Raw genomic sequence first — 14212 nt, 5'->3', positions numbered from 1 at the left:
TGATTGGAACAGTGCTAGGTAACCATGTGTTGATTAGCATCTTTGAGCTAGGTTCAAAAGTATCTAAAATCATCACTACCGAAACTCCACCGAATGTTTTGGTAGTGACTTTTTCCGTAGTGACGTTTTTTGGGGGGTTTTATCCCATAAAACTGTCACTACCCGAAACAGTCACGACCAAAACATGTCATCATTGTTTCGGTAGTGACAAAATAAATATAATCCACATAATCCTTTATTTGAAGGAAATAAACAAAACTGTAGTACAGGTATGCAAACTTTTTGTATTTTAGTATGTTTTAGTACTGTTTTTTTTATATGCAAGTTAAAATTCTGTAACGTGATGTGGTCGCTACCAAAGCATTAATGTGTAGTCACTACCGAAATATGGGATGTTTTGTCAAAAATAAAGTATATTGAATTATCAACTAAGATGTCATGATAGTTTTTGGTTCAGTGTATATTCAAACTAATGAATCCTTAACTTTGAAATGGCTTTTACAAAGAAAAATTGAATTCAAAATGCAACAAATCTCATAAATTACACTTGAAATATTAATAAAAATGTACCTATTATTGATTTACCTCTGAAAAAAATGAATAAAATAGCAAAAAATATACATTTACAATGTAGATTTTAATTAAATAGATTTTTATTACCGTGTTTTGGTAGTGACAAATTTGGGGAGAGGACAAATATTCCACAACTTTATAAAAAAAAAAAAAAAAAGAGAGAATTAACTGCACAATTAATAGAAATGTGTACCTTGGACATTATACAATTTGCATACATACAATGTTTTGTATTTTTTTTTTCCAAGATTTTGACTTTGGACCAATTCTGTAGAATGGCCCATACAGGGTAATTAAAAAAAAACTTGCTTGCCTTAAAGGGATGGGTCACCTGAAAATGAAACTTCTGTGATCATTGACTCAAACTCATGTTATATCAAACCTGTATGACTGACAAACAAAGAAGATATTTTGAAGAATGTTGGGAACCAATAACAGTTTTGGTGACCTTTGAGTTTCCTTGTAAGTTTATAAAAAAACAAACAACAGACAACATTATGACCCATTTTATGCCCCCCCAACACCCCCAAATGATTTACACTTTGGTCTCAAGTGTTTAATACCTTAGGAGTCTGAGTTAGTTTCACCTATTTTGTTACTAAACATCCTGTGAATCTGTAGGGGGCAGGGCATGCATGAACTTCGGCTAAGTTTTCGTATGCCATGTGACTTCTGTCACCACCTGCAGATGATGTACGGGACGTTACGCAACCAGCAGCTTACTAGCTCGTGCCAAAGAGGACTCTTTTCCTGGAAGTGTTTTGGTTTGTGTGGGAGAAATCAAACTTGTGGTTAAAATGAAAACACATGAATTGTGGTTGATTCGTTTTTAATTATTGACATATTTTTGTGTATTTCTGCTTTAGCCATTGGTCCAGCCAGAACCCAGATGACGCCACACTAAAAGAAACCAACTCCTTTTGCATGCTGATTGGTTACACAAGGACCTGCCATCAGCTTTGACCCAGACACAAATCTTGCATCACTTCATAAATAGTTTCACCTCTCTCCTTATATGGTCTGCTTGCTGATAAGCCAGTTTCTCTTCCCCTTGAGTTGAACAGATTCCAGAAGTTACAGTGCAAGGTATAGGCTTTGATAACTCATTAACTCGTAGACAAAAAGCTAACATGCTATATGCCTCTAACTGCATGACATCAGTTTTTGCCGTTTTCTCCAGCTGCAGCTTGATTTTGAAATGAAGGGACAGGCCTATTCATGGACTGTCGGTCCTCATATTGTTCTCATGGTCTTCATAGTTCTTAGAGAGGAAATGTTGTAAACCGTACAAAAGAAATCAGTTCCTTTAACACAACCTTTATTGTTCTCCACACCCTCGTGCTGACCCCGCTGAGTTCACGTTGGTTCACCAGGGAGCTTTTTCCTATTGAAGGAGCTGCATACTTGACTAAGCCTGCCAGAGTGCTCATGTTTCCTTGTGTATATTAAGGGTCAAAGGACAAGTTTCATTAAACTACCTGATAGAGGGGTGTGTGCCCATTGGAGGGTGACAGAGTAAGTTTGGAGAGTGAGCGTTCATAGGTACGTGTTGTTATTGTAAAAACTAAGGCCTGTCTCTGTGCATCTGATTGGTCAGTGGATGGAGTGCGTGGAAACAAGGTATTTACAAGTGTTTCCTATGAACAATGGTCACCTTTGTCAGTTTTGGCTGAAAGGCAGAGAGAACTGTATGTGTGTGTGGGAGGGGGGGTGTATGTGTTTGGCTGCTCATCTGGCGTGTGGCCAGATAAAATTAAACAGGCTGTGCAGAACGAAATTCTCAGAAAGTACAAAAGACAACCAGCATTCAAAGGAAGGCATGCAGGGAGCTTCAATAGTGCATTCTGTGCCTTAAAACCAATAGTAATTTAGCTTCATGTGAGTTCAACGTTGACACTGATAAATTTTCCTTTGCTTGACTCTGAGGGAATGTCTGGGTGGGTGATTGTATATTAGCACACAATAACTGAAATGATGTTTGCTTTTCTTTTTTTGCTTGCTATATAATTCTTATCACTGTACTGATGTACAAGTAGGCTGAACGTGCAGCTCTTTCTCAACACATGAGAGACAAAAGATAAACTGTCAGTCACTCTATTATTGCGATACACTTACGTCTTCACGTTTCTGTACAAATGTGTCACTGTGGCATGACAGGCAGTTTCAGTTACAGAGCGATCAGGAAAGACAAGATCAGCCATCCATAAATACTCTACATGGAGTACAGTGTACACTGACTACATACCATTTAGGGTTTTGTTGGCTATTTTGTGCATTTTTAAGTACACTGTAAAAAAATAAAAAACACAATTTGTTGAGTCAGCTTAAAATGATTTGTCACCCTGCTGCCTTAAAATGTTAAGTTCAGTCAACTAAAAAAAAGTTTAGTCAACTTGAAATGTTAAGTTGTACTAAGTAACAACTTAGATATTTGTGTTTGCTAAACTTAACAGATGGGTAAGTAACCCAGCTGCCTTAAAATTTTATGTTGATTCAACTCAAATATCTAAGTTGTCACTTTTTTTGAGTTGACTGAACTTAAAATTTTAAGGCAGCCAGGTTACAAATTATTTTAAGTTGACTCAACAAATTGTGTTTTACAGTGTATTTTTAACAAACGTGAATCTAAATTTTTACATTTGGAACGATTTTAAACACCGCATGGAAAAACAGCGGTAGACTGTTGTTAAAGTGACCCATCGTAACTATTGATCCAATTTTTAAGACTGCAAATTATCTTTGTCATAAAATTTCAGTTATCAGTCGATCAGCTATTTTGAGCTGAAGACCTTTAGAATTATGGCTTAACATCACAATATGACCACTGACACAGACTAGCTGGCGATTCTGAGTCATACACGTCATTAGATTGGCTGCAGACTCTCCTGCACTGTCAGACCACATGTCCTGCTGAGGTCTGGATAGTCTCTCCAACAGTGGAAACTTTCACCTTTGCAGGCCTCTCTTGACTTGCTGTTATCTCACTTTATCAGGTCTGGGTGCATTCCTGCCAACATTTTTCTCTCACTGTTGAAACTTACAAGCTGACAACCATCTTAAGTAAGAGGAATCTTGAGTATTAGCTTGAGATGGGCACTCATTAAATGTCTGTTTGCGTACTTAATTTTGGATCATTTCCAATTATGTATTTCTATAACAAAACTGACATATAATGAAAGTTAACATAAAATATTGTTTGGGAAAAAAATTGGCATGGGTTAAATTAAAGGGATGACTCAGATTTGGTGTGGAATATGGGAGTGGATTTGCAGTCCCAGTAGAAATGTTCTAATTAGCTTTTCACCACATTGAATGTGAGCCACTGCAAACTCACTTCCACTTCCTGTTTTGCAACAGAGATTCCTGGTGCTTTGTGGACTGTGCCGTACAGAGGATGTATGCTCTGGAGAGATGAGAGGGGCTAATCTAAAACAAACACTTATTTCCATCATCTTTGAGCAACCGGAATAAACGCCTTTTCTTAGGAAAACGGCTCTTGCATTGCTGGAAGACAAAGCAGCTGCTGTTTCAGTTGAAGTTGCAGCTTTAAATGTAAAAGTAGACTTTTAAAAACATATGAAATATTAGTTGATTTTCATGGCCAGACTTGGGATGGTTGTAACACCTTTTGCATTAACATCTGTAACTGAGTTGTTTTTGCTTCCAAGTAATTTTTTATAATTTAATAAATTGCAGTGTTATCTCAAACTTTGGTATAATTTCCCCATGTTTATACAAATTTAGTTTGTTTATAATCTACTTGAACAACGTCGATACAACCTTCCATATACAGGAAAGTAAAATCCTCAGCATGCATTTATTTTGTTAATCAAATTTCTTGTTCAGAGATATTTTTAGAATATCCTCCATCTACCTCAACTCCACCCTGTGTCATGGTAAGCTTTTTATTCAAAAGGTATTACTCTAAAATGGCAGTCAATTTGGAAAACACACAGGCTAACAATTAAAATTACATAACTGAAAGTGTGTTTGTGCATGTTAGTCACATTTTCAGTTTGAGTAAGGTATTAAATATCAGCTTATTGTCCCATCTTTTTGGATCCAGTAAAAGTAAATGCCAAAAAGTGTTTCAGCCACCCCTCCTGCTCAGACAAAAAACGTTTTTTTAAACATTTAGGTGAAAATTTAGAGTAAATGTTAAATGGTTTAACTAGCCTTAAAGGGATAGTCCAACCAAAAATGAAAATTCTGTCATTAATTAGTCACCCTCATGTCGTTCCAAACCCGTTAGACCCGGAAGAGAAGGAATTATTAAATAGAGTCATGTCATAGTTTCATAAAATTAAGATTGAACCACTGATGTCACATGGACTATTTTAACAATGTCCTTACTACCTTTCTGGGCCTTGAATGTGGTAGTTGCGTTCCTGTCTATGCAGAATCAGAAAGCTCTCGGGTTATCTCAAGTTGTGTTCTAAAGAACAAAGGTCTTTCGGGTTGGGAATGACATAAAGGTGAGTAATTAATGACAGAATTAATGACATTTTTGGATGAACTAACCCTTTAACCTGATCATTTGCAAATCAAATTATTGCTGTTTTTTTTTTTCTTTTTAAAACTGTATTTGTCCATATATAACTCTACACAGAGACTCACTTCAGTTGGATTTGGTTGTGTATAGTATCGATTTCACCCTGTACACAGTTTCTAAGTGGTTTAATCGACAGTGTAACAGCTCTCTTCATGCTCCAATCATCTCGCTCTCACCTACTTAAAGGGCTGTTAATATAAAACATACTTCTGACACAAAAGTCTTTCAAGGAGGACAAAAAAACCACACTCATCCTCCCTCCAAATAAATTACCCTCCAGCTTTGATGGTGTGTGCCAAAGGTCAATGTATACTCGTTCTCTAAGTACTCATTCATCATGGCAGCTCCTCCGCAGTGGAGCACTATACCCAGCGTTGAGGTGTCTGCCCGCATACGGCTCCTAAAACCGCTCAAAAACACTCTAATGATGAGATCATCGCTTACCACCAGACAGAGTAGAGGCGGGACAAGCTTTTTATTAAATGAGATGTTCACTTCCAGAAATTTTTTTTACAGATAATATACTCACCCCCTTGTCATCCAAGATGTTCGTGTCTTTCTTTCTTCAGTCGTAAAGAAATTATGTTTCTTGAGGAAAACATTTCAGGATTTTTCTCCATATAGTGGACTTCAATGGTGCCCCCAAGTTTGAACTTCCAAAATACAGCTTAAATGCAGCTTTAAATGGCTCCAAACGATCCCAGCCGAGGAAGAAGGGTCTTATCTAGCGAAACGATTGGTCATTTTCTAAACAAATTGAAAATGTATATACTTTTTACCCTCAAATGTTCATCTTGTCTCATCTGTGTAATTCAGGTCAATACAGTTAGGATAGGTTGAAAAACTTGTTTTCTTCTTCAACGTCAGAATCGTCCTACTGTTTTACCTTTTTTATGTAAAGGCTGTTTGATATTCTTTGCATGTTCACTTTGTAAACACTGGGTCAGTACTTCTGCAGTGATGTAGGGTGATTTTGAAGTTGGGGAAGAAAACGAGATGGGAGTTTTTCAACATACCCTAACTGTATTGACCGTATTGACCTGGAATAAAACCACCTAGACAAGACGAGCGTTTGAGGTTAAAAAGTATATAAATCATCAATTTGTTTTGAAAATGACCAATCATTTTGCTAGATAAGACCCTTCTTCCTCGGCTGGGGTCATTTAGAGCCATTTGAATCTGTATTTAAACTGCATTTTGGAAGTTTAAACTTGGTGGCACCATTGAACTCCACTATATAAAGATTTTTCCTCAAGAAACATAACTTCTCATCGACTGAGGAAAGAAAGACACGAACATCTTGAATAACAAGTTGGGTAAATTATCTGTAAATTTTTGTTCTGTAAGTGAACTTCTCCTTTAAAGATAAAATAAACGCAAGCGTATGTGCTTTTTCTAGACTCCTGCAACAATTTTATGCCCTGAGATCATACATTTCATTCATGCTTCTCTTCTTCACAGTTATCATTTCCATTGACATCTGATGAGACTTGTTTCTTCTTTCTCTCAATCGCTGTCCTCACCTGTGCCTCAGCCACTCCCCCATTCATTTACCGGTTTCTGCATAACCAGTTTAGCCTCCCTCCCTGTTTACTCTATATAACATGCTGTGGTGGCACTTTAGACTCACTTTTCCTGTGTTCGCACATTGAACGCACGTTTCCTTTTGTGAGTTCTCAAGGGATTTAACCATGTCTCTTGACCAGGATGTTTGTTACCTCTGCAAGGAAGATCTCAGGGACCCCGTTTCCATCCCATGCGGTCACATTTTCTGCTCTGTCTGTATCAAGACCTATTGGGATCATGCAGACCACACTGGACAATACCTGTGTCCTCAGTGCAGGGTGACCTACAACAAGAGGCCCAATCCACGCCGCCTTCAGTCCTCACGCCATTCATCTGCATCCCTCAGAAACTCAGACTCTTTTCCGCCGGCCCCTCCGTCCCCTGACTACAACTATGCGGGACCCCAAGACGTGGGATGTGACATCTGCATCGGGAAGAAGCTCAAAGCCGTCAAGTCTTGTCTGATGTGTCTTGCTTCCTACTGCGAAAAGCACTTGAAGCCACATTACGAGTCGTCCACCTTCAAGCGACACAAGCTGGTAGATGAAATCGGACATCTTGATCGGCAGATCTGCCCGCAGCACCAGAAAGGTCTGGAGCTTTATTGTCGGACGGATCAGATGTGTATCTGCGTGTTGTGTACGGTGAAAGAGCATAAGGGCCATGACATGGTGTCCGCTGATCAAGAAAGGGCGGAAATGCAGGTAAGACTACAAAAATTGCAATTTACCTATGGAAATATTACACTGTTATGGCAACAGATTAAATAGTGATAATGACCAGCAAAAATAACATTATGAAAGACCATTCAACTCTTCACCTCAAGTATGCAACAGTGCACCTATTCATGCAAAAAAAAAAAAAGACATTCTCAGTATCCTGGATAGCCAACTGCTCTAAAACAAACATGACCAGTGAGTGATCTCCGCCCAAAAAGGAGATGAGCAAACAATCTAAGCTATAGTATTGGAAAAGAAGTTGTTTTATGATTAACACACAATTGTTCTACATGTTATTGCACAATAACTTGCATTATAGTCAAAGTTGGGTTTCAATGTAAAAGAACCCATTAAGAAATTAATGTATATGATGAGAATGTTTCATATTAAGTGCATAAAGGGTATCCAAAAGTGACTGTATTGTCATGTGGAAGTGGTTGTGGCATGGAAGGATGCTGTACGTACGACATTCCTTTGTCAGTACACCTCATTGTCACGAATTTGTTGTTTTTTAATTGTTCATAGCAACGGTTGGGCGCCACCCAAGCTGAGATCCAGGAAAAGATCCATGACAGAGTGAAGCAAATGGAAGAGTTAAAACAGGCTGTGGATGCACTCAAGGTATATATGGATATTGAATATGTAATTAAATAATGTAGGAAAACAATACATTATGTATGTAAAATGCAAGATAATTATACAAGACCAACATATTTAATGGTCTGTTCTGGCGTGACCAATCCTTACTCAGACAGAAGCAGGAATGTTTTGTAAATAGATGTGTGTATAAAACACTAAAAACGTTACGAATTTCCAAAAAAGACAATGAAGCGGAGTTAGAATACTGATTACGATTGTTCTTTCAGAATTCAGCACAACGGGCTTTGCAGGAAAGTGAAAAGATGTTTGGCGACATGCTTCATTCCATTGAAAGAATGCAACAGGAAATGGCCAAACTTATCTCGACCAATAAGAAGTCTGCGCTTAACACTGCTGAGGGCCACATGGAGCGTCTGGGCCACGAAATTGCTGACTTAAAGAGGAGAGACAATGAGCTGACACAACTGTCTCGCACTGAGGACCACATACATTTCATCCAGGTGACTGAGACACAGTCTGCTGCACAAAATACACATCCACAGAGCACAAGCAGTGCAATAAACACCACATGGGTGGATTTTAGTGTCACTCCACACAGGAAGTGTTGCGTGCAAGTGAAACTATTTTGTTTTTATTTTAGTTTTTCTACTATTTCAAATATGTTTGTGTATTCTAGCACCATTAGAGAAAATGAGTGTGCAGAACAATCTATTGTGGGAAGAATAAGGTTTGTTCTGTTTTGTTATCGCAGAGTTACCATATGCTGATTGCCCAGACTGATGCCGAGGAGCTGCCTTCTGTTACTGTGAACCCTTACTTCTCCTTTGGTGCTGTTACCAAAACCGTCTCTGAGATGAAACAACATCTAAATGAGTTTAGCAATGAAGAGCTGGTCAAGGTGGCAAAGACAGGTATGACAGGATTATTTAGTCCAATGTAATTAGTAATGTAATCCTCTGCAATTAGTGTTCCATGACAATGAGCTCTCTCTTTATTGTGGTTTTTCCTAACCATTAAACTGACTTCTTTCATAACTCTCAATTCTCTTCCAGTGAACAAAATGCCATTCTGCCAGCTAGATGAGCGTAAGAAGAAAAAGACTATGAAGTGTAAGTTAATGAAAATGGGAAACTCTAGCTGTCCTGCTGTTTGCTTTGTGCAAAATAGCTGGAATTTTGGAATGGTGTTTGTCAAAGGCAGAGTCATGCTCCAAGAAATTGCTGGCCTGTTGCTAAGCAATGATCTTAAGACCGACATCACATTAAAATACATATTTATTAGCTGATCTACTCATTGTGGATGTTTTAATTTGGCCTTCTGCTTACATACATACACTACTATTCAAAAGTTTGGGTCTGTAATTTATTTGATAAAAAAAAAAAATACTGTGAAAACAGTAATACTGTGAAACAACTCTGTTCTCTACATATATATACTACCAATCAAAAGTTTTTGAACAGTAAGATTTTTAATGTTTTTAAAGAAGTCTCTTCTGCTCACCAAGCCTGCTTTTATTTGATCCAAAATACAGCAGAAGCAGTAATATTGTGAAATATTGCTATTTAAAAAAACTGTTTTCTATTTGAATATGTTTTAAAATGTAATTTATTCCTGTGATCAAAGCTACATTTCAGCATCATTACTCCAGTCTTTAGTGTCACATGATCCTTCAGAAATCATTCTAATATGCTGATTTGCTGTTCAATAAACATTTATTATTATTGTTATTATTATTATTAATATTTAAAATGGTTTAATAATTTTTTTAGGATTCTTTGATAAATAGAAAGATCCAAAGATCAGCATTTATCTGAAATAAAAGTCTTTTAGAAAATTTAGAAATTAATACTTTTATTTAGCAATGATGCTTTAAATGGATCAAAAGTTATGATAAAGACATTTATAATGTTACAAAATATTTATATTTCAGATAAATGCTGCTCATCTGAACTTTCTATTCATCAAAGAAACCTGAAAAAATTCTACTCATAATAAACAACATAATAATAATAATAATAATAATAATACTTTTTTTTTTTTTTGAGCAGCAAATTAGAATAGTAGAATGACTTCTGAACGATCATGTGACTGGAGTAATGATGCTAAAAATTCAGCTTTGAAATCACAGGAATAAATTACATTTTAAAGTATATTCAAATAGAAAACAGTTATTTTAAAAAGTAAAATATTTCACAATTTCACTGTTTTTCCTGTATGTTGGAGGCTTGGTGAGCAGAAGAGACTAAAAACATGAAACATCTCACTGTTCAAAAATTGAGACTTGTAATATATAATAGTGTAATTTATTTCTGTGACTGCAGAGTTGATTTTTCAGCAGCCATTTACATTTTACATTTTATCAATTTTTGGTTACACATGATCCTTTAGTAATCATTATAATATGCTGATTTGGTGCTTAAGAAGCATTTATTATCAATGTTAAAAACAGTTGTGCTGCTAAATATTTTTGTGGTAACTGATACATTTTTTTTTTAGTATTCTTCAATGAGTAGAAAGTCTTTACTGTCACTTTTGAACATTTGAATGCATTCTTGCTGAATAGAAGTATTAATGGAAAAAAAACCTTTTGAGTGGTAGTGTATTCTCACCTCTAACATGAAAGTACCTACAGTACCATCCAGAAAGCACCTAAAGGTCCTTCCTTTTTGTCAGTAACATAATCTGTTTGCTATACAAGGTCAGATTAAACTTTGACATCATTCTAACAAAACCATACTTAAACCTCTTTATTGTGTCTCTAGCTGATGATGTTGACATGTACAAGAGCCCCAGCAGCACTCCCCCGAACAAGGGACGAGTTCCTCCAGTGTAAGTTTGTTTTCATACAAGAATTTCCTTTTTACGTGTATGCCCGAGACCAGAGGGCGTTGTTGCAGAGATAACATGGACAGGATATAAAGTTCAAGGTCGGCAGAAGTCTCACCTCTGCTGATGATTAATCAAAATAGTATATAAATTTTTATATGTTCAGAAGCTTGCATAAAGTACTAAGAAAACATGCTGGCATTCGTCCTGTTAAATGTCAAACTGTGGTGGGAGTAGTCTAACATCATTCCTTACATACTGAGTTTGTGTCCAAGCATATTGTAAGAATAGGCGTAGACTTCTTAGCGAGTGGGTGTACGAGTGAATCATGATAACTGCCATCCCTCAAACATTTTGTCTTCTCTTTTAAGAACAGTGTGGTCTTTCAGAGGACACTACCATTCAATTTACATTTTTTTTTTTAATTGAGCACAAATTTATTGTTTTCAACCTAAGAGTAATACTAAATTAATATATAAAACTTTATAAAAAAAAAAAAAGAAGAAGAAATGTTTCTTGAGCACTAAATCAGCGTATTAGTAGGATTAATGTAGAATCATGTGACACTGAAGACTGGAGTAACGACTACTGACAATTCAGCTTTGCCATCAGGAGTAAGTTACGTTCTTAAAGAAGTAGTTCACTTCCAGAACAAAAAATTACAGATAATGTACTCACCCCCTTGTCATCTTTCTTTCTTCAGTGGTAAAGAAATAATGTATTTTGAGGAAAATTTCAGGATTTCTCAGCATATAATGGATATAAATGGTGCTCCTGAGTTTAAACTTCCAAAATGTAGTTTAAATGCAGCTTTAAAGGGCTCTAAATGATCCCAGCTGAGGAAAAAGGGTCTGATCTAGCAAAACAATCAGTTATTTTCTAAAAATTACAATTTATATACTTTTTAACTGCAAACACTCATCTTGGTCTAGCTCTGCACAAACTGTGTATTCCTGTTTATGACAGTTAGGGTATGTCGAAAAATTCCCATCTCATTTTCTCCTCCAACTTAAAAATCGTCCTACATTGCTGTTTTACTTTTTTTTGTAAAGGCCGTTTGATCTTCTTTGCATGGTCACTTTGTAAACACTGGGTCGGTACTTCTGCAGCGATGTAGGACGATTTCGAAGTTGGAGGAGAAAATGAAATGGGAGTTTTTTTGACATTCCCTAACTGTCTTAAACAGTTCACGCAGTGCTAGACCAAAACAGGTGTTTGCGGTAAAAAAAGTATTTTTCAATTGTTTTGCAAGATAAGACCCTTTTTTCTATGGCTGGGATCGTCAGTTGCCTTTAAACTACATTTTGGAAGTTTAAAGTCGGGGTCACCATTGAAGTCCACTATATGGAGATAATTTCTAAAATGTTTTCCTCAAAAAAAACAATTTCTTTACGACTGAAGAAAGACAGACATGAACGTCTTGGATGACAAGGGGGTTAGTACATTATCTGTACATTTTTGTTCTGGAAGTGAACTACTGCTTTAAAATATTTGAAAGTAGAAATCCGTTCTGGTAATTTGTAATAATATCACAATATTGTTTTTACTGTATTTTTGATCAAATAAATGCAACCTTGAAAGACATCTTACAGACCTGAAACTTTTGAATAGTGGTATAAGTCAGAAAACTTACTAAGTTACATTGTTTGAGAGAATATAGAGAAATATACAGGGTGTCTTAAATGTGTATCGACACTCTCGGCCCTCTAGATCAGAGACGTTCACGCACCTCTGGCAGAAAACACCTCCAAATGTCCAACCAGCTCTGAGAGCCAATGCGCAGACTCAACCACTAGGCAGGTGATTTATCCACATGCATGTTGCACCTTACATCAGAAATGTTGATCTAGGATCAGATTTGCTCCAATAGGTTGATACTTGGAGACCATAATTAGCAAAACTGTTCCCAGATCAGTAATCCTATCCTAGGGTAGTCTAAAATAAACATCCAATGGTGTCCGTCTTGTCACATACATTATTCTGTGTTTCTTTTAATAAAACTTAGATGCTACAAATGTGGCATGGTTGATCTCTGTTCGTGTGATTTATGTGGCTTTTAACTCTTGATTTTACAATTTTCAATGAATAATCGTCCTTTAAAACCTGTGGTCTCATGTGTATTAACTTGATCCATGCACATTGGCATTTTAATGCATATAAAATCACTTGTGGCTCTTACTTTATCTAGTCTCAAAGAAAAATGTAGCTTTTATATGTACGTGGATCAAGATACTTGCATGCAAAGTGGGCAGAGATTCATTGCCTTTATAACTTCACCTCCCTGTTTGTCTTCACACATTTATCCGGTCCTGATCAGCTCTTGTCTATCTTGTTTATTTTAAAGATGCCTGCCAGCTAACTCTGGACCCCAACACGGCATACAGACAACTCTACCTCTCCCGAAATAACAGGAAAGCAGTACTAAAGAGAGACCCTCAGTCTTACAATGACAGCAACCAGAGATTTGACTGCCTGCCCCAGGTATTGTGTAAAGAGGCTCTTTCAGGAGGTACCTACTACTGGGAGGTGGAGTGGAGCGGAGAGGGAGCCTCAATCGGTGTCGCTTTTAAAGGCATCAAGAGAACAGGTTACGGAGACTCGGCTCGTATCGGCTACAACCGTAAATCCTGGAGTCTCTTCTGTTCTGACTCCAGCTACTCAGCTCGACACAACAAAGACCAGATTGAGATTAACGCACCCTACTCCTCCCGTATCGGGGTGTTTCTGGACTGTGCTGGAGGCACTCTTTCGTTCTACACTGTGTCTGAGTCTGTGTCACTTATTCATCAGTTTAAAGCCTCTTTCAGTGAGCCGGTATATCCTGGCTTCTGGGTGTGGTATGAGTCTGCCATTACTATTTGTCAGTTGTAAATAATTGAAGTGGACAGGGGATATGAAGGCATTATTACCAGCTTTTTTTTTGTTTTTTTTTTTTAATAAAAGCCTGTTTCTGGTGAAGCTGATTACAGTTAGTGTATTTAAAGTGAAGCTTTTAATCTATGATATACTGGATGTGTTTCTATAAAATGTTTTTATAAATGTACAAAAATATTAAAAAGTTACAAATTATTATATAAAAAAATATTTAAATAAATTGTGAAAAATTGTTGCTAATTTTCGTAGAATATATACCTTACAAAAATCTATCTTTAATGCCTTGTGTCCATGTGTGTGATTATACTGCTTAATTAATATGAAGGTTAATCAAATGCAGAAAAATAGATTTTTTTACAGTATATATTACGTTTGATTTATGTGGGTCATTTTTTCTGTAATAATGATAACATAATAAAAGTTGCATTTTAAATTGTTGAATTTTTTTTGACATATTGGGAAAAGATTGGATTTATGATGCATAGATGAAAGTACAAACAGT

At 36.6% G+C, this 14212-nt stretch overlaps 1 protein-coding gene across 1 annotated transcript; it reads left to right on the top strand.

Annotated features, from left to right (window-relative positions):
• The first annotated feature begins 6614 nt into the window (after positions 1-6614).
• ftr83 (finTRIM family, member 83) lies at positions 6615-14212 on the top strand. The gene is given in 8 exon segments (XM_051108709.1): positions 6615-7395; positions 7936-8031; positions 8277-8510; positions 8762-8921; positions 9063-9119; positions 10773-10810; positions 10812-10839; positions 13181-14212. Coding segments are annotated over 8 exon segments (1719 nt in total). The 5' UTR covers positions 6615-6816; the 3' UTR covers positions 13708-14212.

The sequence above is a fragment of the Labeo rohita genome, chromosome 5 (genome assembly GCF_022985175.1).
Source record: "Labeo rohita strain BAU-BD-2019 chromosome 5, IGBB_LRoh.1.0, whole genome shotgun sequence".
NCBI lineage: Eukaryota > Metazoa > Chordata > Actinopteri > Cypriniformes > Cyprinidae > Labeo > Labeo rohita.
Note: the sequence above shows the minus strand (reverse complement) of the source record. Positions and strands in the feature narration are given on the sequence as shown.